The 24,855-nt window shown below is 41.6% G+C and overlaps 2 protein-coding genes across 7 annotated transcripts; one reads left to right on the top strand and one right to left on the bottom strand.

Annotated features, from left to right (window-relative positions):
• Positions 1–102: 102 nt before the first annotated feature.
• Positions 103–13,620, bottom strand: LOC128755610 (tyrosine-protein kinase yes-like). 2 transcript variants are annotated; one of them, XM_053859373.1, is made up of 12 exons: positions 13,065–13,620; positions 7,997–8,300; positions 5,648–5,747; positions 5,235–5,333; positions 5,055–5,158; positions 4,843–4,992; positions 4,031–4,186; positions 3,568–3,747; positions 3,255–3,331; positions 2,917–3,070; positions 2,153–2,284; positions 103–1,354 (listed from the first exon to the last, which is right to left on the bottom strand). In XM_053859373.1, exons 2-12 carry the CDS (start codon positions 8,289–8,291, stop codon positions 1,146–1,148), a joined length of 1,656 nt encoding a protein of 551 aa, XP_053715348.1. In that variant the 5' UTR covers positions 8,292–8,300; positions 13,065–13,620; the 3' UTR covers positions 103–1,145. The 2 variants fall into 2 exon arrangements, with proteins under 2 accessions (XP_053715348.1, XP_053715349.1); XM_053859374.1 differs by having other exon boundaries at positions 7,997–8,297; positions 13,065–13,619.
• A 3,549-nt stretch (positions 13,621–17,169) lies between these two features.
• On the top strand, positions 17,170–21,852 carry adcyap1a (adenylate cyclase activating polypeptide 1a). 5 transcript variants are annotated; one of them, XR_008414155.1, is made up of 6 exons: positions 17,171–17,390; positions 17,552–17,656; positions 17,899–18,033; positions 18,765–18,869; positions 19,245–19,962; positions 21,668–21,852. XR_008414155.1 is itself a non-coding variant. In XM_053859331.1 (5 exons), the coding sequence occupies exons 2-5, from the start codon at positions 17,559–17,561 to the stop codon at positions 19,426–19,428; spliced, it is 522 nt and encodes a 173-aa protein (XP_053715306.1). In that variant the 5' UTR covers positions 17,170–17,390; positions 17,555–17,558; the 3' UTR covers positions 19,429–20,021. The 5 variants fall into 5 exon arrangements, 4 of the variants coding, with proteins under 4 accessions (XP_053715306.1, XP_053715305.1, XP_053715304.1 ...); XM_053859331.1 differs by lacking the exon at positions 21,668–21,852 and having other exon boundaries at positions 17,170–17,390; positions 17,555–17,656; positions 19,245–20,021; XM_053859330.1 differs by lacking the exon at positions 21,668–21,852 and having other exon boundaries at positions 17,170–17,442; positions 19,245–20,021.
• Positions 21,853–24,855: the final 3,003 nt, after the last annotated feature.

The following is a 24,855-nucleotide window of genomic DNA, read 5'->3' as shown; positions in this document are numbered from 1 at the left end:
TCATCAAATTTTCGGCTGCCCCCAGAGTTAAACAGGACCCATCCAATAAACAGAATAGCATTTAACATGAATGCAATTTAGCAGCATTTTCTTAGCAGTGTGTCAGGATCAACAAGTCTTTCAAGCTTCATGAACCCAGTTCAGTGCTGACAACATGGTTCACCCCAAGGTCAGAATGGAAATCTGACCTCTTACCTGGTACTGTCTCATTTTCTTGAGAATTTCTGCACATCCTCTTTCTCGCAAAACACCCCCACATATTGGGTTATGGTTAGTTCACTAGGTGAAAGACTTAAGCTGACAAGCCAAACAGCATCCAAGAGTTATGCCATGAGCAACTGCTGCTGGAGTCTAGCTGACTGTCATGAGCTTAACTGGACTTTAAAGAAGCACAGAATGCAGCAACAGATGACAGCAAAATTTAACACAAGACTTTTACTGTAAAAACTGCTTCCACAGTCGCCACATTAGTACGGTCTTACAAAAGGGGGAGTTATCTTGGTATAGAAAGCAACACAAGGAGAGTTGTTCCCAGTAAAATACAGTCCTGATAAGTCCATTCAGGGAAGTGCTTTATAAAAAGTTGTATAGTATTGCTGTACAAAGACTAGAGCACAGGTGGACTCAGTAACACAGGAATCCACAGTCCAGTCCCATGTAAAAGCAGGAACTCCGGTCATCTCCCTCTATGGCTTCTTGCTGTTTCTGAATGGTTGACCACGGATAGTTATAAGAGCAGCGCCCTCTTGGGGTAGATATGTGAAAGTCCAGCCCTACTCAAGGGTGATCACAGTGTGATGGGCAGATCGAGACAAGAAGTCCAGGAGCTAAAGGAGAAATGTTTCAGAGGAACTCTCGTGACAGTAAAGGGTCACACGGGTAAAGAAGACTGTAGGTGTAAACAAGTCATCAAAGGCTTACAAGTATAAAAACAAAAAGTCATATTGGAATCATATATTATTTGCTGTCAATATTAAAAAGTTTGTTATCACTGGTCGAGTTATAAGAGATATGAAGTCAGCAGTTATGTTACACAAGTATGGGAGTACATTCATTGAGTGTGTGCTAACATGAATGCAATCTGAAATGAGTGATGGTGACTGTAAATACGCCCAGCTCGAACAACTCCACTCAAGTTAGGGGCGCTATAGGTTCTCTCCAGGCTGGTACTGCGGCTCAGTGGCCGTGAAATAATCCTCCAGGAAGGACTGCAGGTACTCAAATGTGGGTCTCTCATCTGGATCTTTCTTCCAGCACAGCTTCATCATCTCATGAAGGGATTCGGGGCAACCCTGGGGACACGGCATCCGGTACCCTCGCTCCACTTGCTCCAGCACCTCCCGGTTCACCATGCCTGAAGAAAGACGGCAGAGCCTTCAAAGACACATCACTGCTGTCGCTGAAATTTATATGAGAAGTAAAACGAGGCCACAGTAATCAAGAACGTGACCTAGAAAATATTTTCTCTATCTCTGCCGTTCTGGTATTTATACATTTTGGTGAGTTTATTAATATTAATTTTATTAATGTTTTGTATTATGTGTTTTGAATATTTAGAAAAGTAGTATTTTCAAATGGATGTTTAAGATAATAACAATAATAATAACAATAATAATAATAATAATAATATACATAAAGACAGTCCAGATCTTATGGTGCATTAGCATTCATGCTAATTTTCACCACTAGTCTACAGGTGAATAAAATACTGAACTAAAAAAAACACTGAGAATAACACAGACATTACTATTATGAGCAGTTTATTTATGAATCTGTCATTTCATTTAGCAAAGCTGAATGGGTATCATTGTTTTTCATCAGCTTCTTATTTCATTCATCTCATTTAGCAACTACAACTGTGCAACTCTACTGTGAACTAAACTGTTTAATCAAATCTAATATTCTCTCCTCTAGATAAACATTAGTGAAAGAGAAATGATATAAAGCCCCTCAGAAACAGAGAGTGTGACAATGCTGTGCTCTCCCCTGACAGCTTGTTATAAACAAGAGTGGTGTTCAATCTCCGGATCATCCCCCAGCAGATGGCTAATCTGATCTCAACATTGTGTGTGTGTGTGTGTGTGAAGCTGCCTCATTGCCTCCACAGCTGGACGGAGGGACCGCGACCCTCTGCCGAGCACTTGAGTCTTACCTGGGTACGGCACTCTGCCTTTGGTGACCAGCTCCGTCATCAGGATCCCGAAGGACCAGGCGTCAGACTTGATGGTGAATTTTCCGTACAGAGCCGCCTCGGGTGCCGTCCACTTGATGGGGAATTTAGCTCCTGATGGCGAGACGAGACAGTCTCAGTTCACTAGAGGGCGTTTGTGACTAATTCACTGTCATCCAGAAAATCTGAGACCACAGTGACCCAGATTGACATCATTACTCTTTATCCCTTGTGGATTTGAACATTTGGGGAAATTCCTTCTCATTCAATATTGTGGGAACAGTGGGGTCTTCATCTTCACTCGGTTTGCTGGATCAGATTACGGACACATCAGATTTTTTTAAACCTAACACAAGCATACACTGCAGTCTTGGTAGTTTTTACCCTCCTTCAGTTCCTGAGGGTGAGATGATGTGATGTACTGAGGTGGTTTTTGTCATGACTTTTAGAACAGGCAGCGGATACTAAGTTCACCTACAGGGCCTATATTAATATATATATTTTTTACAAGAACTTTTATATGCCACATCATGAGAGCTAAAGAGATTGTTCTGTATATTGTTCATTTCTTGGCCAGGCCTCAGATTTGAAGTATTTTTTGGCTTTGAATATGAAACCTATTGCCACAAAAAGGCAACAAATAAATGAATCAAATCTGGAAGAGTTAAAACCAACTCATCAAATGCCTGTAATTGGATCATTAATGACGTTTACCTTCCTCTAGTTGAGAGTGAGTATTTGCCCACCTTGCCTTGCTGTGTACTCATTGTCCTCTATCAACCTGGCGAGACCAAAGTCTGCAATCTTGCACACCAGATTGTCCCCGACCAGGATGTTGGCAGCACGCAGGTCCCGGTGAATGTAGTTCATCCTCTCGATGAACGCCATGCCGTCCGCAATCTAGGAAAAACATTTGAAAAAAGAAGCTTCAGAGTCAACAAATTTAGCACCTGCAACGTTATGATTCCTGCGAAGCTAAAATACAGAACAAATGAGCGTCAGATCTGACAGCGTCACTGCCAGTGTTTTTGCTTAAAATAGATCTGACAAAGACGCAAACGCAGACAGTGGTGACTGATCTCACCTGAGCAGCCATGTCCACCAGGATCGGAAGCTTCAGGAATTTTCCATCACCTTCTTTGAGAAAGTCAAGCAGACTCCCTATGGTACAAGAATGGATAAGAAAAGGGGGAAAAACAAGTCGACCTAAAATATATTTTAAAAACAAAATAAAATAAAACTCAGGCTTTTATGAAAGCCATATCAAACACAGCTAAAACCCAGCTGACTCTGTAGTAAGAACATAATAATGCAGGCAGCTGATGGTTCTCCAGGCAGAAGGTTCAGATTAAATCTAAATCAAACATGCATGTCAACATCATAGACATCTTCAGCACCTTTGGCCATGTACTCTGTGACGATATAGATGGGCTCTTCAGACACGACGGCGTAAAGAGGCACCAGCTTGTCATGTCGGAGCTTCTTCATGATCTGGGCCTCTTGCAGGAAGGCCTCGGGCGACATGGTCCCCGGCTTCAGAGTCTTTATAGCCACTTTGGTCGTACCGTTCCATGTGCCTGAAGAGAAACATAAATCCGCATTAGCAGACATCATTACTCCGTGCTTGTAATTGCCAGGCCTGAGAGATCGTAGTGGAGCTCATGTTCTTGGCAGCTGCAGTGCAGGGGAGGAGACAACAAACAGAGGCGGCGACAACAGGAAGAGGATTATTTGGGCAAAACTACAGTTTAAACAATAACAAACATTTCTTGCTAATATACAGGGCCTTGAGTAAGACCTAAAATTACTGTCACGCTAAACATCAAGGAGTCAAACATCATGGCACTCTTCTTCACTTACCCATCCAGACCTCTCCGAAGCAGCCCTGGCCCAGTTTCAGCTCCAGACGCAGGGACTCACGAGGGATCTCCCAGGCGTCTTTGGCAAGGCCTTGAGTTTGAGGTTTGACGGTGGGGCAGACTGTGGTGAGTCGGTGGCAAAGTCCATCAGCATGTTCTGTGGTAGAAAAGTATGTTATTCATTCAAATTCATGAATCCAAGTATGCATGTACAACACACTGATGTAACAGTGAAAGAGGAGAATTTCTCGTCCATCCATTGGAATCCTGCTCTTACAGGCAGTGGTGATTTTATTGTTCAATTCAAACAAGTTTTTTTTGTTGACAATATAGTTGATATAAATGAATGTTTATGAAACTGCATACAAGTCAGAAAATGTCAGAGGCTAGACAAGTGATTTTTAACCATAGGGCATACGTTTTTTGCTTTCCACCGCTGGGCCGTATGGGGGCCGCGAGACGCTCAGTTTTAATACACTTGCCACATAGGGTGGCAGTAGTGTGTCATTGATTTGTTCAACAAATTCAAATCTGTGATAGTTACCACCTATGGGGAAGTTCTTGAAAATGATAAAGATAGTGATGGCACCCCCAACAGTAAAAACTGTTCACCTGTTGGAGCAGTTTTTAAAATTAATTAGACCATTTTATGGCGATTTCATTTACACTTAACTTATCTTCTTTAGAGTTTATTTATGAAAAATAAAATATTTTATGATCCTTAGACATTGTTTTATTATATTCATTTTATTCAGAATTTTATTCATGACTCAACAAGAAATCATCATGAAGAGGCCTGATAAACAGACCTACCTGTGTAGTGTTTGACAAGCTTCTGTAACGTGTCAAACTGAGCTCTTGTCGTGATGTAGTATCCACCGTTGTCCAGCTTTCGGATCTTATAGTGTTTCACGTTGTCTCCTTTGGTTTCGTCCCAGTCCCGAATCGACAGGGAGTAAGCGCCTGTGCAGAAACAGCTTGGTAAATCATTCGCCTTTTTGGTGTGAAACCACATCTGATTCAACCTTTAGTGGTTTCACTTTCCCGCACGAGGAAAGTTCCCCGATGATTCCCAGGATTCAGCAGCAACCGCTCTGCATCTTTACGCCCCATTTTCCCAAAATACCACCTGAGAAACAGAGTTGACTAACATTATCTGGTGACATTGGAGATTGGCATTGGAAATTAGAGAAAAGGGTAATTACTCCTCTGCTTGTATGGAGTCAGCAGGGGCCACATAATTACTGGGAATGTAGCCTTTTCTCCCCGTGTTGATAGAGCGAGCTTCCCACCAGTCACCCTCTCTGCAGACAAAAGATTTGGGATGCATTTTAGATTCACAAGTCAGATGAGGAAGAAAACTCTTCACAAGCATGTCAATGGAGATGAACACTTGAAAGAAGCAGGAAATATTTATGGCTTTGCATAAGAAAGTCACTGCCAGATAAATGTAGCACAGCGATGCCTTCAGGTTAATGTCAGTGAACACATGATCTATTCAAACAGTTTAGGGTTGTTTATTTTAGAACAACTGACTGATAATCGATTATCACACTATTGATGTTTGGGTTGTTTGGGTACAACAGAGTGTTTCTCAACTTACACATAACACACTTACGTATTGTTGATGATTTGGAAACGATCTCCCTTTTTGAAAGACAGATCGTCGGACGTGCGAGCTTCATAGTCATACAAGGCCACGAAGAACGTCACGCCGCCTGCAAAAGCAAGTGGCTTCATCAAATCACAGCTTTCAAAAAGCAGCCTCCACGGCTGCTGGTGGGTGTCGAGCAGTTTTCACAGACAAGAGGACAAAACATCATGGCAGCATCGGAAGTAACAAACGAAAGAAAATGGAAAATGTCAGATGTGTGCTTTCATAGCTCAAACTGTTAACAGGAGTGTCGTGGGGCCACCACAAACACTTTTCATTATTGGGTTACACCCAGCAGAAGGAGCTCATTTTACGACAAAGCATCTTAAAAACACTACCACGGGAGGGCAGTTAAACAAAATGTTTTAACATTTCAGGAACAGGAAATTTTCACGGCTAGCATGAACGAGTTGGTGAGAGAACCATTAAACAAAAAAGCAGATGACAAATCCATAAGTCCAAGACGCAAAAATATGCCGACTCCTATGTTGCCTTAATCTGTACAACGATGGGTAATGACAAGAGACCACAGTGTGTACTGTCTCAGAATACTGGCCGCTGACAGCATGAAGCTGAACAACTGTGTGTGTGGGGGGGGGCTGAAAATATTTTCATCTTGAAAAGAGGGTGCTGCAAAAGAGCTTTTGGAACCTCTGAACTATGCTATAAAGTGACTTGGTAACTAGTGGGTTGGCATACACACAGAGGCAACCCTTTTTTTCACTACATAGAGATAAGCTGGAAAACAGTGAGCATCTCTCCTGGGCCTCCGGGTGCAGAAACACTTGTGAGTGTCCTGGAAAAAAAGGCTTTGGTCAGCCGCACAGCTCTCTTAAATGGACCGTACTCAAAATACACACAATTACTTATGATCAAAGACCAGGTCCATCATCTGTCTGCTTTTCCTTCCTGCCTGTCGGGCCTTGTCACTCAGGCTCCCTTCTTGACCTCTAACCAGCTGCCTGATCTATGCCATAAAACCTGCTTCCCAATTTTCACCTTGTCCACCGTCGTCAGTTACTGTAGCCCCTGTGAGGTCAATTAAGAACCTCAGCTGTCAAGCCATGTCCAGCAGCATCGGAAGCTGCCAATCTGTGACACTACTAGGATGGAATGAAATACGTAATAACACAGTAAAGTATATAAAAGAGATTGTAGATATATGAGATAAATGTGAATCTACTCTACAAGTATTTTTAGCCTTATCTGCCAAGCAGCAAGGCATATGAATTACACAATATATTATAGGGGTGTAAGAAAATATTGATACTTGATTGCACATTTTTGTACACTGGAGATGGGTGGTGCTGAGATCAAATCTCAGGCTTCAGAGTTTCAAACCCCTTCAGGGACAATAAAACTGACTCCATTTTGAAATCACATTAATGGGCTATCTCAGCAGACGAGAGTGTGAATGACCTTTTCCAAAATATTAAATAGAGCAGGGAAGATTCTGCAAAGCTGGGATTTGCTCGTTGACCTTGTCAAGTGTAAGATACGTGGTAGATGTTAAATTGATGATCATGAGAAGACTTTTTCTATAAGCTTTAACCTCAGTGGAGAAAAGTCCGAAAAGTCTTCCAGCCAGTTCTCTGGTTCACACAGACACATGCTGACGGAATTTTCTACTACAAAATATAGTTGCAAGATCTGAACATAAATGAAGATTTAAAAATGATATTACAGATCAAATTAAGTTTTCAATTGTTTTGATTTGCTTGAAGAGATATGCAGTCATGAAAGATTCCACTTCACAGCTGCCCTATTGACCGAAGACTTTTTAAATGTCATGACAAACATTTTGACCAACAAAACTATGTTGCAGATCTTTTGTCTCCTGAAGTAGTTGGGCAATAATATGACAGGGTCTTGTAAGACTTGAAGAGGCCGAGAGACAGGGAGTACCCTGGACTGCTGGTCTGTCTATCACGGGGCACATAGACGCATACAGCTGCTCACACCCACAGAAACTGAAACCCAAACTTGAACACTGAAACACACCGGGCGATTTACTTAAGACATAAACAATAACAATCCAACACTAATCCTTTTTCTCCAGCAGTACACAAATAATATGGGGATGACACCTTCAACTCCGACTGGGATCAGATAATCTGTTATGAACGAGGATTATAGTGAAAATGGCACCTATAGTGGGCAATTAATCTTATTTCTGTTTATTCAGTGACTCCCACTGAACGCTTGACTCTCCTGTGGCGCTAAGAGTTCAAAAAGCTGTGGACAGTAATGTGTGGTTAAGCACATCACTGAGAATATGAAACAGTACTTGACTGTCTTCAACGTGCAACTTACTGGGGACAGCACCAGAGAAGGAGTTGGACACCGGGCCAGTGAAGGAGGATGAAGCCCCACCAAACGGCGTCATAGCAGCCGAGGAGCCACCAAACGGCGTGATAGTGTGATTAAAGTTAGCTGTCCCGGAGATGGAGCAGGACGAAGGAAGCTGATTCTGCTGCAGCTGAGTCGGCTCCGGCCCGTAATGGCCCACATGCTGAGCGGTGGCGCTGGGATCAGAGTTGGGGAGGTTCTCAGAGCGGTACTTCATGGACGGGCCTTTGTCCTCTTTGCTCTTAATGCAGCCCATCATGTAACCCTGCTGCGACAAAACACAAATCTGTCAAAATGAGAGCTGCCAGATGGGTGAACGCAACATCTGGAGCTTTGGTGACGTGGGACGTGACGAGCCCACGACCTGCTGGAACATTGCATAAACACAAATACTCATATCTGGACATTATCCCATGAATATGTTTGTGATTGTTGTTGCCAACGTTAGATGATAAGCTCAGTCATCACTGGGACATATGAATGAATTCTAAATCCTCTTTGAGCCTTTTAAACTTCAGAGTGCTGTGAAACACAAATGCACCTCATCAGATACCATGTCGTGTCATGCATGTCCGTCAGGTCCCTAACACGGGCGGAAGGTTGACTACAATCCAGAGACATGTTTGTTTGTCTCCTCTTACGTCGATGACATTCCTGTTTGGAAGACCAATAGCTGGAGTCACACAAGAAAACTGGCTCGTAAAGACATCACCTCGTTCGTGGAACACGTACCAGTTACAAGGATGGAGCAGCTATGTATGTTTAAAGAGGTGGAGCTAGGTGTTTGAGAATAGATGGAGCGGCAACCCATTGCCAACCCAATTTGAAACATAAAAGCAGAACCAAGACCGGAGGATCAAATGATCTGAACCTGTTCACTGCATGGAAAGTCATTTGGATGCAAACTAGTAAACAGCAGCTGCTCAGGTGTGCAGTACTGACGCACTGCCTGTCAGTGAGGCGGTCACAGTTCAACTTTTTCCAGGTGAATGCATGTTTGATAAAAGAGGAACATGCTGTGACATTACCTTCCTTCTGCCGTGTAATTAAATAAGGCTCAGACGTGAGGCAGAAGTCACACAGTTCCCGTGACAGAACTTAGTTCAACTTTTCTCCTGTCTCGTGAGACTCTGAAAAACTCCATTGTTCTACAGAAATGGATGAATTCAAAACCGGAAGTCATCCATCAAATTGGTGAAACCGCACTTTCAGAAAGTGACACAAATACACAGTAGTTCTCAGAGCGCAGTCCTACATGAGGAAAGCTGGTTGCCTTCTAATAATAGAAACTGCTAATTACCAGCAGCATCTTCCTGCCCTCAGGAACATGAAGTGACCTAGAAGGGTCCATTACACGCAAGAATGAGAAGACCCCCATCACACAGTCACAGAGTAAATAGAGGAGCTTATCTTCCTTTCTTCACCGCTTCATCTGTGTTTCCATACTTCCTTTTTCCAAATCGTTCTCACATGCACTTGAACTGGACTCAGTGGTCCAGTTCTCTGAAGGTTTCTGCCTCAAACACACAGCTTTTTCTTCACAACTCTTTCCATATATGTACAGCACAATTCAGCGATATTTAGCGTTTAACGGAAGTGAGGTAGTAAATGACAGATTTAATGCTTCAGAGAAATAAGTAGCAAAGTAGCAAAACACTACAACATGTCCTAAGCCAGAGGTGGGCAATCAAATTTCCTAAAGGGCCACATTAGAAACTGTAACTGAGGGGCCATCATCAAAAGAACGACTGCAAAGAATACAAAACTAATATGCAATGAAACTATTGAAATATTTCATTTACTATGCACTTACCTTTAGTATAAATTAACATAACTATGGACCTGACGTTCAATATAAAAAGGCAATGCATTTCAAAATATATTTTCAGGAACAAGAAAATCACAAAAATTGAATTTAGTCTAGAAACAAGAACATGCTGTATTTACTGCTGAAGTGGTGGAGGTGACTAAAAGAGAAAGAACAAAAAAGGCAGAAAAATTACAACATATCAGTTATAGTTTTAGTCTGATGTCAACAAGTCTACAAAAATAAGGGCATCAGGCCACATGTGGCCCCCGGTCCGCACATTGCCCAGGTCTGTTCTAAGCTCTGAACAGGTGAACAGGCTGCAGATGTGTCTGGAAAGTATCTCCAGCTCTACACATTACTGTAGATCGCAGGCTCAGGTGCTGCATTATACGGTGACTGAAAAGGCTGGTTGCCCAATACCATTGATTGGTGCACCTCTATTTGTCTGACAGGAATTTTTCATGGTCAGGAAATATGAACCAGAGAACTTAAATATTAAGCTCCTGAAGCAAACAACAGAGTAATTTGCTTCTATCTCCTCTGTTGCCACGATACGTTTGACCTTCTCCTGACGCCCCGCTGCCATGAGAACCTACAGCAACAGAATGCTGATAAGACAGAAGGTCCTCTCTGATGTCACTTAACAGCAAAGACGTGACTTACTCCCTCAATAATGTGATAGCACTTTCATCCTCATTAATTATTCAGGATTGTAAGAAAAACTGTGTCAAATTCGTATTTTATTCAGGATTATACCTCTCATCTATCATGATCATAATAAAATGTAAAAGATGGCAAACTTGACTGCAGCCCAAATTATGACCGGAAATACTGCTTTTCTTCCTCATCATCACCAACCAGGTGCTGGTGGAAAACAAGACATGGTAGTCTTCCACCATCCTGGCGTACTAGTTGTCTCATGTAAGGTTAATTTGGGACCTTTAATCCTGTTTGACTTTTGAAAAATCACACTGATCCTTGCATAACTGCCTTGACGATAAAAGCCCTGGAAATTGTTGTAACAGTGACAGACTTCATCAACACATGCTTTTCCCTAGAAGCCTGGAAGGAACTGTAATATATTCAAACAATATCTGTCCTATCCGTCAGGTGTACAAGTAAGAAGACTGCAGTCAATTGGTTTGTCAAGCTTGTAACTTCCTGTTGCAACCAGCACTTGTTCATGTGGCTAACATTAAGCGAGGCTCACTATGCCACACTATTTAAAACACTCAGTCTCCAGACCAGTTAAAACAGCAAGTGAACTTCCACCCAAGCAGACATCTGTTGAAGGATGAACGATCTAGCTGTGGACTTGTCCCATCCATCATCTGTCAGTTTGAGTGAAAAGCTGCCCAGCGTCTGTCTAGACCACTGCGAGCAGCTGACACTCAAGTCTGGGAGGGTCCCCGTAGCTTCAGATTCACAGCAGATGCTGCCTGTCACCTTCCACTACATTCCTCTGACTGTAAAGTGTCTGGAAAAAAGGTCATCTGAAGACATGAATGTGATAGTGGGAGGTGACTTTCAGCTGAACTGACAGCAATGATTCTGAGACACTTCAATCCTGGAGACGTTTTTGAGGAATGATCTGTTTCTATTTTAAGGTAGCACGGCTGAAAATATGTGGGAGGAAGGGTGAACAGGATCAGAGCCAGTCTGATGGAAAATCAGATCACAAAGTTTTAAGGATGTGGCTGTCCTCAATATCATATTTAATTCAGAAAATTGACTCAATGATGGACACTCCCCTCAGTCCTTAAGATGGCACTCCTTAGTTTCATAAATATATTCCTGCTGATGCAGTCCACAACTATTGTTCAACGCAAATCCTACAATTAATGACTGGTTCTCTACTTGGTGGAATGTTTGAGTGGGAGAAGTGAAGTGAACTAAGAGCGGCGACCTAAATATGTCACGTCACTGAGTTTCTCATCATTAGATCTTATCTGGCTCTTTGTGTCACATTTGATCAAGTCCATGGAAGACAATGTCCCCTTTAGTTCAGAGAGATTTGTGTGCAGAAACTTCCGACCAAGGCAAAGCAAAGAACGGCAGCCTTATGTTTGACAATATTTCAGGTCAGCAGCACTTATCTAGATTGCTGTTCGTCTCAGTCTCAGTGGATTATCCTAAATTTAGACACCATGTTTCATATGGAGAAGCACTAAATCCTCATCAGATGATGTCCAATATCCTTAACCACAAACACTGTTGGCACACTGGTGCATATGTGCATATGATGTGTGTTCACATGACAGATATGCATTGAAAAACTGTTCTTTGACATTGTGTGTTAAAGCATTGTGACTAGTCATTCAACTCATACAAATGGTTAGAAGAGGTTTGTTGGTTTATTTTTCATGCTTGTCCATCTATTCAGTACCTTTTGCAGTGCCTGATATTATTTACGGGCCACTTTTCCTGCCATCTTCTGAGTATATGACAGGGGTGAGCCATTACATTTCCTTTCCACATTGCATACAGTGACTGTTGCCAGGGGGCTGCAGGGCCCACAGATGGATGAAAAGGTGGTATAAATGTAACTTTAATTTTGTAACAAACATTTTACATGATGCTTTCATTTTATTTAAAGATTTTCAAATGATATTTTTTAAGCGCTCAAAATTCAGTGTCTATGAGTCAGGATAAACACGTAAAAAGATGTCCCCACTTTATTATTTCTCTATCTTGAGGGACAAGATAAATTAGATACCTTTCAAGAGTAATGCTCATTTTAATGCAGCATTTTATGTATACAAATGAACAACTGCCTTAATTTCATTTATAATTAAAATTGTATTTAATTATTGGTGGGAAAAGATTCTTCAGTAGTTGGGTTGCAGGAGTGGAAGTTCTAGTAACAGTTAAAAATGTGTTTTTGAAATTATCCATTTATTTACAGCATATATTCTGATGATAAAACAAAACAAAAACGTGTTGGTTCACCTAGCCGTGGTGTACTTCAGTACAAATGATGAGGCTCACAAGTGGGTAGTAAGAACACGTCACTTCGTGTCTAACCTTAAATGAATCCACGTTTGTGGCGGTAGCGTAGCAACTACCTAACTTGCCCAGACTGAGCAGAAACACCAAAGAGCATTACGTTACTCAGACTAGATTTAAATGCCATTACGCACGTTCACATGGCTGACAGCTGTTTTTCTTTGTCACACGGGCCCATCCTCTCTCACAAAGACTCACTTTCATCCGGACTCTCACCTTCACAAACCCGCCTTCCCCTCCTTGTTCCTCGGTCCTGGTTCCGTTACCCACCAGATGATTACTCACGGTTCCTCCAGGCCTTCATCATAACGTCCTGCTCGGGTTCAACTCAGACTGGGGTCTTCTGGTCCCGACACGCCAAGATGGAGCAGCATTTTTGGGGGGTATATCAGAGTGAGTCCACTTCTCAGACGCGTCTACTTCCCTCCACTGCTCGCACATCCAGCGTCGCTCGCCAACATGGCCGACCGTAGCAGCGGCAGCTGGGGATCGACATCCAGAGCCGACCGCGGTGTTAAGCTGAGGGAGGCCCGCGCGCTGCCGCTCACACACTCACATCCTCGCTGGAGAACCGGAGCGGGACTGGAGGACAAGGCAGAGGAGGAACCAAAGGGAACCACATCGACCAGACCCGGGGACTGTTGGGGGGATGGCGCCATCTGTTGGTTGTATTTTGATATTGTTTCGAACCTGACGATTTTTCTATAGTTTCGACAGGGACAGTCCGAACACCTGGGGGTGAGAAGGCATTTTGGTCTCCTGAATATACGTGGATTCACTGGTCGACGATCAAAATCCTTCCTCTTAGCTCGCCACAAGGGGACGGGCTCAAACGTCTTCCTAATGACTAAAAGATGCAGAGTAACTGATGTCTGTTTTTTCCAGTATATCACCATTTTATAGCATCCATTCAAATTGGAAATAGGCTCCTCCTTCGAGTTGGTTCAGCGAGTAGAAGTCAATTTTTTTATGGTCACCAGCGCTAATCTTTTGGGGCCAAAACTAAATTTAAAGTAGAACTAATGTCCAAAATCCAACTTTTCTGGCTCACGCCTGTGCAGTAAGTCTCTGAGCATGATGATTTTGAAGATCTGTCTGAACCTAGGATGCTTTGGCTTCAGGTTTTAACTGCCAAGTGTGGGGTTTGTATGGCGTTTTACGTAGTGAGGTGCTCCTGCTCAACAGCGGTTGTCAGCAGAGGCGGGCTGAATGTTTCGTCTTGACCAATGACAGTAGAGTGGGCGGGGCTGAGAAACAAGATTTCAGCTCCGGGTAAACGCAGCGCTTTCGATAGGCGGGGCTTATGTACCTAATATATTGTAAATACTTCAAATCATAGTGAGTTTTGTGCCAACCTGCACACATTGATTGGTTTATTTTATCCACGTAGGAGCTCCTTATTGCTTGTTATCAAACATGATTAAATATTTTTACATTTTCTGTGGACCTGTGCAGTAATCTGTTTAATGAACAAAAGTAACTCTTGAAACCGAAAGTTGATTCCGACTGCTTCTTACTGTTTAATACACCATTATGAGTCATGCAAAATAAACAAAATACCAAATAATCGGAGTTTAAAAAAAAAAAAAAAAAAATTATATATATATATATATATATATATATATATATATATATATATATATATATATATATATATATATATATATATATATATATATATATATATATATATATATATAATTGTCATTTGTGCGTGCAAACGACTCGCAAAAACGCTGTACTTCAATAAACCGTTTCTGTCCGGCCTAGCTATAAAAAGCACACTTAAATTAAACACTTCCCACTGTCTCGTTTGATCTGAGGAAGCTCTGATGTGCTCTTTGCTGTGAGAAGACAATAAGCTGTGAATGAAAGATGTTTGTAGACGCCCAAGCGAGCAGGATGCAATTTATTTTTAACGATAAATGTCCACTGACGTCAGAAGTTTCCTAGTGAAAAATATATCAGGTGTATATTTAGATGACCCTCTTAGTTGTAAATCAGATGGGTTCATGGTTGTCTGTCGTAAATGACTCGGTGCAGCTCTGCAGTTATGCCACATGATGGCAGCACTCTCACAAAGCAACGTGCCTCGCAGCATCCGTCCAGCGTCAGGCGATTTATTCACACCGAGCAAACATGAGGTCACTACTGGATCGATCCAGTCTGAATGACCGTCCAAAGACTCTGCTGGCTTCCTGAACCTACGTCGTCGGACTTTGAATTACCTACAGACCAAAGCACAAACACACTACTGAAGCACCTAAGCGATGCCAGGAGGTTCATTGTTGAGAACATTTTATACAAAAATGCATCACAACTGCTGTCACAAAGCGTACAGTCCAGCCACTGTTAGAATGAATGTTTCATCATATAAATTATTCAGTATTACTGCTTTAATAAGGTGAAAACTTTGTCATATCATCCAGACCGTATTAAAGAGAGTGAATATGTAAAAATGTGTTTTCACTTTGAGGGAAAAAAATCTATGGAGGCTCAGCTCTACATGAAGAGAAAAGTGGGCCATGACCCACTAAAATCAGATTTATATAGCTAAAACAAGGTCACCTTTTGAGCAAGATACATCATGCTTTACTGTTACAATTTCAGCAACTACAACAAGATTCTACTGCTGTCCTCAGGTTAAATGAAGCAGGATGTTGATTTTGTTTTATTTATCATAACTGAATTAAGATGAATTAAGTTCCTTCTACGGCTTCCTTTACAATATATAATCTTCCCTTGCAATGACAGAGCTTTTGCTAACAGGAGAAATTGTCCTAGTGGGCATGTTTAACAGCTTCTGAGAGCCCTGCAGCCACCAGGTCAACTCAAACTCACTTGGACTACAAACAGATTCTTGGAGAACCAGATAGTAATGCAAGCAGGGTCCGTGTTGGTCTTTCTGTTTTTTAGTTTGCTGAATTCATATAATTTCAGGGCACAAAATGTCTTCAGACTTCTTTTCAGTAAAACTGTTGGAAAATGAAACTTCAAATTGCTCTGAAGGCAGAGTCAGAAACAGTCTATATCAGCATATGTGGTCTACAGCACATTGGAATTGTATGAGCTGGAATCATGACTGCATTTTTTCCCAATGCTAAGCATATTACCAGATCAATGGAGGATAAGAGTAAACACAACACGGAAGGTGTAAAGAAAAATCTTTATCATCTTTCTCATAAAAAAGGATTTGTTCCACACCACTTTCAGGCTCTGGTCCCAATGTTTCGAATAATTGATGCGATAAGTTGTCAAAGATATTGAGAGTTGTGGATGTGATATGAACACATCATTATGGAGACGTGCTGATTATACAGCATAAAGATTATGCAGTAATTGTTTTAATTTTACTTGATCTGTCATGTGTCAAGAGAATAGCAGATTGTCAACAAAGTGGTAATTGTATCCTCCAGCAGCAGTATGAGTACAAAAGAAGGAAAAATAAAAAAAGAAGGAAAAAAAGAAAACAACGGTTGCAATGTAACTCCATGTGCCATCACTTCCTTCTCAGAAGTCACATTGTTTCACCTTTGACATATGGGGTTTCACGTGCTGCTCCATGCGTGTGACATGGCTTCCCAGCAATAGACACCACCAAAGTTTTTTTTTATTTTATTGAATATGCCATTAAAGAATAAAAACAATTCATATTTAAGACTGTCTACAAATATTGATCTGGGTCCCTAAACATAGGATCAGAGAAATGGTCCAAATCTCTGTCCTCTTCAGACACAATTCACAACCCCAACCCAAACCTAACCGAGTGACAAAAATGATCAGACAGCACTGAGCTCGGCTTCTGGCTCAGCTCATTTTTTTGTTATTTCGTTTCTGCATTGAACAGGGTCAATGACATCAAGCGGCAGAACGAGCCTATAATTTATTTTTATTTTGAGTTTAAATACTTCCGCCTTTGATTTCGATTAAAGTGTGAAAATTCAGCTCAAAATAAATAAAAGACTTTCGTTTCGACTGAACCCCAGAGAACTTTTTCTTTCACTGATGCTGTCAATGCGAGTCTCTTCAAAGACGCCGTCGTGTGATCTTTTAATAGCGTGACGTCAGATGCTTGCGCCATGTCACTGTTTCATTAATGATATTGAAGATCCATTCCTGCTCCATGACTTGGCTGCGGGTCTTTCATTGACGCGAAAGCTGAGATGTTCTCCAATGGGACTGAAGTGGGTGTGTCTAACGGGGGTTGATGACGCAGCCACTTCCCACTATCACCCCAAACCCCCGCCTCACACACTTACGTGCCAAGCAACAAAAAAAAAAAAAAAAGAAAGCCATGCCAGAGGGATGCATGAATAAAAAAGCTCAGTGATAGAAGTTCACGGGACGCAGGAAAGTTGCGCGCAAATGTTTGCCAGCGCATGAGACCAGAGCAGAGCAGAGCACTGAACCTGGAGACCTGCACGCTTGGAACTGACCATAGGCTTCAGTGAGGGTGCAGAGGAACAGGAGCGAGAGGAGAGAGAGTTTCTATCTCGCTCTCTCATCTGAGGTCTTTCTGCGGATCGCTTCACAACGCAACCGGTAAGAGGAGACACTTTTACGCAGCGTAAAAAGCGCGTTGGAAAGGTTGGGTGTGAGTACCTTTGACTTGGCTTGAGAAAAAGCGACAGTGATACGTATTCAATCTAATTTAAATCGCCAACGCTGTACATTTCCTCATCACTGTACTGTGTTTTTTCCAGCAGGAAAATGTGCAGGAAAGTGACTTTAGCCTTACTCATCTATGGAATCATAATGCAGCAAAGCGTCTCCTGCTCACCTGTGGGGTTTAGCTTTCCAAACGTTAGGTACGTGCCTCATTATTATTATTAATTTTATTATTAATATTGAAGAAGGAACCTCAGATTATGGAATGTACTGTGAAAACAGTTCAGCACATTAAATCAGTTTTTTCAAGTTTACCAACATATATTAAGTTTATAGTGTTCAGTTTCTGATATTCACAGCTGGTAATGAGATGAGTACATCATCTATTGGTTCTATTGTATTTTCACCAGTTGATAGCGTGTGCATGTGTCATCATCTTCAGACTTGACAGTGAGATTTATGACGACGGAGGAAACTCCCTTCAGTCGTTGGACTACGGCAGAGATGAACTGGATGTGAGAAATTCTCCGTCTGCCAACAACGGCCTCTACTCTCTTTATTTTCCTCAAGAGAAAAGGTAAATAATCTGCTTTTCACCTCCATAACGAAACCCTCTGATGCCCCATAGTAGAGAGCTTCATGTTAAACACCTCATTTATTTATTTGTGTTCATGTGTTTTTGTCTTTATCAATGTGTTATTAAATGTGTGTTTAATTTCTTTATTTATTATTTTGCTAAGCAAAGACTGAATAGCCTTGGTATTGTTTAGTTAATATTATTATGAAGTTTATTTTGCAGACAAGATAAAGTCCAATGAATCCACTGTCTTCCAGATAGTTTAAGAACAAAATGACAGCGATAAAAAATGATTTATTTGAGATATATATTTAACTTTTATTCAAAAAAGATAATGATAATGATAAATAATGATAATAGGAGCTAGCTTTCTTAGAAGAAGAGCTTACTTAGAGTATATTTAATTCATTTTTTCTTGTTTAGCTGAAATGCATTGATCACTAAAATGTGAAATTATGTTATTCTTATACATTAAATATAATTAGCAAAGCATAAAAAAAAAGATAGAATGACGAAGATTCTTGCAATTCGTAGCCAAAATTCTCCTATTTGATCTAGAATATTAATCGCAGTGAATTAATCTTTTGAATATATGACTTCATCTTAGAATTCGTCAATTCAACCAGTCAGAAAAGTGTCATCTCTGCAGCTTACAGTAGCTAAAACTGAAAGCACTTGCAAGCATCTGGGTGAGTGTGGTGATTTCACTGTGTGGCTATCTATCGTCCCAGAATGGAAAGACATGCGGACGGCATGTTTAATAAAGCCTACAGGAAAGCGCTGGGTCAGTTATCAGCAAGGAAATATCTGCATTCTCTGATGGCAAAACGTGTAGGGTAAGAGCTCCTTCTTGCTCGTCCCATCTTCTGTCCTGTGTGCTTTATTTTGTGTTATTTATTTTTTTGCTTGAATCTGTCTGTGCTTTCATCATGAGCCGGCGTGATGGTTACGTCGAGAGCGGCTTGAACGACTGCTGTGCTGTTTTTTATTTTCTAACTCCCCTCGCGGGTTGTTAAAGTGCAGCAAAGATTTAACTCCATTTTGAATCTGTTTCTCATGAATAATTCGCCGACGTGCCGTGGTGCTTGATGCTCTGATACTCTAGGATTACGCCCCGAAAAGCTTGCCCAGTCAAACTGCTCTCATTTTTCTCAATTAGCACTCCCCACACTTTATCACCAACTGTAGCGAAACCTGTGTCTCTCCTGCAGTGGAGGGAAAACCATGGACGACAGCTCAGAGCTTCTGACCAAGCGACACTCAGATGGGATCTTCACAGACAGCTACAGCCGCTATCGGAAGCAGATGGCGGTGAAGAAATACCTGGCAGCCGTCCTCGGGAAAAGGTATAGACAGAGAATTAGAAACAAAGGACGCCGGCTGACGTATTTGTAGCATCCTTCCCATCTGAAAAGAAAATAAATGTGTGAGCTACACCAGTCATTTTGAGATCTGAACAAACGCTTTCGTGTTCCAAACGTGTATTTATGTATGAAGTAAGCCATTACAAATGAATATTTTGATATAATACTGTTTTTATTTTCTACTTAAAGCACTTCTGGTCGCACCTATCGACTCGTGGACCAACTTCTTCTTTTGTTTAACGAAAGCCTTTATTTGTGTACTTGACGAGATTTATTTCCCGAAGCAGGGAGACAGCTCTTACCATGACGATAAGATCAGTCAGCCCTGTCTTTTTAACATTTAGAGACATGTCTGTGAGGAAAATAAATAGTCTGACAATCAATGTTTTGAAATCTGCCACTCATTTGTGTCATTAAGAGTTTAGTTGTGTGTGTCCACAACAGCCCTGAAGACGTAGGTTTGCTCCAAATCCTACAAGACATAGACTTTGACGCCCTCCAGGACGTAGATGAGTTTATGGCTTTTTTGGGAGTTTGGCTGAAACAATCCCACCCTGAAATCCTGGTGAGTTTGTGTCTTTTCCAAGGTCGTTCCTTCGCCAAGGCGGGGTCTTGTACCTGCCCTCTTCCTTTTGCTTCTCTCCTTTAACTTTGTGATCTTGTTGGAAACACTCAAACTCTTATTCTGTCTCATTCGTGCTTGGTCCGTCCGCACTGCACTGCAGAGTCGTTCTTAAAGCATTTTTGCTATCATGTAGTTATTGATCAACTATTAACCGATTACTGGACCAAGGACAAACTGTGTCACACTAGTGCAACTGCAAACAGAAAATGATTCAACTATTATAATCCCTGTTTATCTTTTCAGACCGAAGGGATCATTTTTTATAACTTCTCCAGTGAGATGTTGATCCAAACAGACAGTTCACCTTGAAACATGTTGCTGCCTATTTGATTTTTTTTTAAATTTTTTTAAGAACTTAAGTTCCTTGTGTATGTTTTTCCAAAGGTTTGCAGTGAGGGTGGAATCTGGTCATAGAATAAGCTATGTCTGAGCATTTCACCTTAAAACAAAAAATAATGTCATTCAAAATCCGATGTGAGCAGGCTTCTTGTTCGGCTTCCTCTTCCTTCCATTGGGTCAAACCAAACTAAATCAGTTTCTATCTTCTGGTTTTTGAGCAACATTACAAGCATCTGTGAGAATAAACAACAGAAAAAGATGATCACACTTGCTTCACAGTATTTGGTTCCATGTGTCCTAATGTGCCCTCAGCTCTGCTGTTTCTGGGTCCGTTCTCTATCCTCCTCTCTGCTGTTACGTGACCAAATGTAAAATGACTGCATGATTAAAGAGATTGCACTCGCCAGCGCTCATGTGCAGACGACCCGCCGATTCCTGCTTGCTCTCTGAATACTGCAGACACACACTCATCGTTTTCTTTGCTCTGCATTCCTCTTTGTTCATACCTGACATTTCGCCACAAGTTCTTTTGAAGTGTTCTTCACGTGTCCTTTCATGACTATTTGACATTTGTAGCCCGTTGTTGTGTTGCAAACTTTCCAGCTTTGAAGTGCTTGATTTCTATTTCTGTTCTTATGATGCTAAGTACGAGTGAGGTACAAGTCTAAAAGGCACTGGGCAGATGAAGCATGATAGCAGATAAAGCAGATAAAATAGGGGTGTAATTAAATGGAAATACTTCTTACACGTATTAAAATTGATTGAAGGTGAAAAAAATTGTAAGGGAAAAAAAATAAAATCATGAAAGATTAAGCGAAGAATCCAGTAAATCTTAAAAAACAAGCTCTGTATATGAGCCCAAAACTCAATACGAGGAAAAACACTGTAGGATGTTTTTTGAAGACTCTTTCGTTTAAGAATGAAAGAAATTGAATTGAATACATAGTATTTACTTACACCGATATGAGTACTTGTATTTCAGTACTCACCCAAACCGATACAGAGTACTTATGCCATTATACAAATTTTACTAACTTTTCAACTGACATCCATGAACTGCGCACTGCCGTAAAGTGGTATTGGTTTCGTGGTATTGGTGGCCATCCCATACAATTACTCAAGTATCAGACCGATACTGGTATCTGCGCATCTCAAGTAACAATGTAAGCAGTGGAAAATAATGAGTCAAAATCTTAAACAGTGTATTGATAAATGTATTTCCCATTACTGTGGAAACCAAACCTGGATCTGTGCCTGGTAAAGATTTTCTCCATGAATCCCATGTTGACTTTTCGCTCTCCTCTAGGCTTTGTGACGCAGGAAGTTTTCGGCTGCGGTGCCTTGCATGGACTTAATACTGGCCATGAATGACAGATGGCTATTTAGTGGCCCTACAATGCTGCACATCATCAGCTCAAATATTTTGGTTGTTGCTTTGTTTTGTGTTGCATTTTTTTTTCGTTGCGTTTTCAGTAATGTAGGTTTGTGTGACAGTAGACCAGAAGGACCATGACACATTTGTTTGGTAATGAACGTACCAACAGCCTTACTTCAAATTCTTATATATATATCGCTATATATTTACTGTGTAGAAGACAAAACAAACAAAAAAAAAAGACTACTTCAAATGATGATCTGCAAAGGGGAAAATCAAAATGTTCCAAAAAAAAAAGGTTGTAAGATTTGTATGAATAAATCTTTTGTAAACAACAAAAAGCATTGCGTCTAATCTTTGAAGTTTGAGGTCTTGACTCATTCCTGGGGAGCAGGGTTCTGCATCAGAGCAAAGAATCAACTGGAGGAAACTGAGTGCTGACGTCAGCACTGGCTCAGATCAAAAGACGGACCAGACAGATGCTCTGGATGAGTCTAAAGCACAAGCACATACAAACTTATGATAGTGAGATTTATACGTGACGAATTCCAATGCCTTGTTTCAGGAGTTGATTATGAAATCAGATGAAGAGATGATCAGCGAACTTGAAGAATGACGGGGACATCAGTGGGTTTGGTGTCGACTTCCACTGTGGACACCCGGAGCTGGTAGACGTGGGCCGGATCACCCAGCCTCACTGAACTTTGCACCTCCCTGGGATGTCAGCAAAGAAGGCCTGCATGACCCGCAGAACAGTTGGCTGGCTGCAACACGCTCACATAACACCACGACTACTGCGAGAAATGGATTTAAGTCGCCCTGTTTGAAATCATAAATGTGTTTCCTGAAGCATCCAGACAGGACTGAGAGATACTCACTCTTCATCTCATGTTCAGCGCTTGTCGTATTAAGGTCCAAATAAACCTCACGTCACCAGCCCCCGATATCCTGCCTGTGAAAATCACTTACCATGGAAATCCAGTGAAAAATGGAGAGTCTCCTGTCGTGGTGAGTCAAGGGTAAATGAGGACAATGAATTTTAGAACTAACCACAGAGAAACTGCTCAAATTAAATAATCATATTGAATTTTGTTTAAATTGCTTTCCCCAATCAAAGACTGAAATTCATGAACGTGAACAGTGTTCAACCCATGGCCTGATCTGTGCTAGATATTTTGGCTTCGTGCTCTTGACTCGACACCTCGGTGCTAATGCGAGAAGAATTTCCTCTCTTTGCTGCCTCAATGTGTTGAGTCATCCTGTTGTTTCTCTCTGCAGCAACAATAACAGAAGTTTTTTTTGTTGGTGAATTAAATATTGAGCAGCTATCAGAGTTCTTAGTAAAGCGGAATGTGAATCATTTGAGATTGGTGACCTTGTACCTGCACACTGTACTCTGTTTTGAATCCCTAGTTGTATGTTCATGTTCAGTCCAGCAGTGCGATGAACATTGGATACATCCAGCACCAGACACTGACATGGCTGGTCACCTTTCATAGAAATATCTCAGTGTTTCACTCTGGAGCAGGAACAAGATTGAACAACCTGAACCGCATGTACCCAACTCAACACCTGCGAGGGCCAACTTTGCCCTTGGAATCTTGTATCGTATATATTCCACACAATCCTATCTTCAATCAGGAATATAAATTATGAACTCACTTCAGCACTGCATCTTGGCACTCCCAGGTTGAGTGTTGTCAGACCTCTTTTTGCCATTGGACTAATAATGATAGACAGCAGGAAACCAGAAAATCTGACCCAGACTTCCTCACTTGAAACACATTGTAATCCATGATGGGAGCATCTGCTGTCATTGTGAATAGTTAAGTCTTTAACCCCAGTCACTTGTTCACCCACAACTTGGATGCCACATCAAATGTGCGACCTCCATGTTTCGTAATGAGGCTCGGCAGTGAGCGAGACTTCACTGTGACAGCCTGGCCCCCGCTCACCAACCACCCCTCACTCCCTTTAAAGGGCTTCTCTTGCAAACACATCACTCACCACTGCGAGCTGTTGCAGTGTCCTGCTGAGAATGTCAGATCATTGCGAGCACCATCGCGGCTCGCTGGTCCTACATGTTTGTATTCCCCCTCTCGGATGTGATTACAGGCCTTCGATTTTGTGGCTACAAGTGTCCAGAGAAGATGATCAATGATTGTGATCAGAGTTTATCGGGCCCTTTGTCGACGCCACTGACATGCTGTTGCCAGGCAACCAATACCAAAGGATGCAAGTGTGGTCCTCCTGTGGGGCCTGATGACCCCACCAGGAGTATTTCACTCTCATGTTCAACGGCAGCCTTTTTGGATGAAGAAGAAGTGAAGTCTGTGTCTGAGTTATGACTCTACAAATCAGCTTCTTCATTAGTTTCCAGGTTGTACACTGCTCTTTTGACATGTCAGACAATGACTTTCATTCTATCCACAAAGCTTGTGTATCAACATACACAACATACAGTAGCTCCAGTACAATCTGCTCCCTTCACAAGATTTTCCATGGCCCAACCCAAGACTGTGCTTTGCAACGTCCTCTCAATATGGCACATAAATGCTGCCTCGCTCATGACCAACATCAGAGCTGTAATTACGCTATACTTATAAATATGATTTAATGCTTTCAAACTACTCTACATGAAACCTTTTATTTTGTCCATGTGGTGCATGTATGGACTGTGGGAGGGAGTGTCCTGGAGAATCCTTTCGAAGTGCTGGGAGGACACACCAACGCCACACTATTCTAGGAATTATTTTGCTTAAGTTTGTTTGCAGTGATGACACTTGTTTTAAGCACAAAATTACTTTCTTACTGTTTTGGACAGCACTGTGTCTTGTTAAAGACACACAGTTTCTCCTTCTCAAAGTGCAAAGTGTGTGACTGAAGTTGTGAGTCAACCCCGAGATCCCCCTGCATCTCTGGGGTGCCGTTTGAATGACAGTTTTCAGAAGGGGGGAGCTCTTTCGTCAGTAGCGTCTCCTGGGCTTTGCATGGATGACTGCGGCAAAGTGCAAAAGTTCAGACAGCCATTGCTTTTTTTTTTTACACGCCAGATACTGTGTCTCAGCTATGGAATTGGAATATTACAAAACTGATCAGACTGTTAATAATAACAATAA

This window comes from Synchiropus splendidus, chromosome 3, assembly GCF_027744825.2.
Source record: "Synchiropus splendidus isolate RoL2022-P1 chromosome 3, RoL_Sspl_1.0, whole genome shotgun sequence".
NCBI classification, from domain to species: domain Eukaryota; kingdom Metazoa; phylum Chordata; class Actinopteri; order Syngnathiformes; family Callionymidae; genus Synchiropus; species Synchiropus splendidus.
The sequence above is the reverse complement of the archived record's forward strand: the minus strand, read 5'-3'. Positions and strand labels throughout refer to the sequence as shown.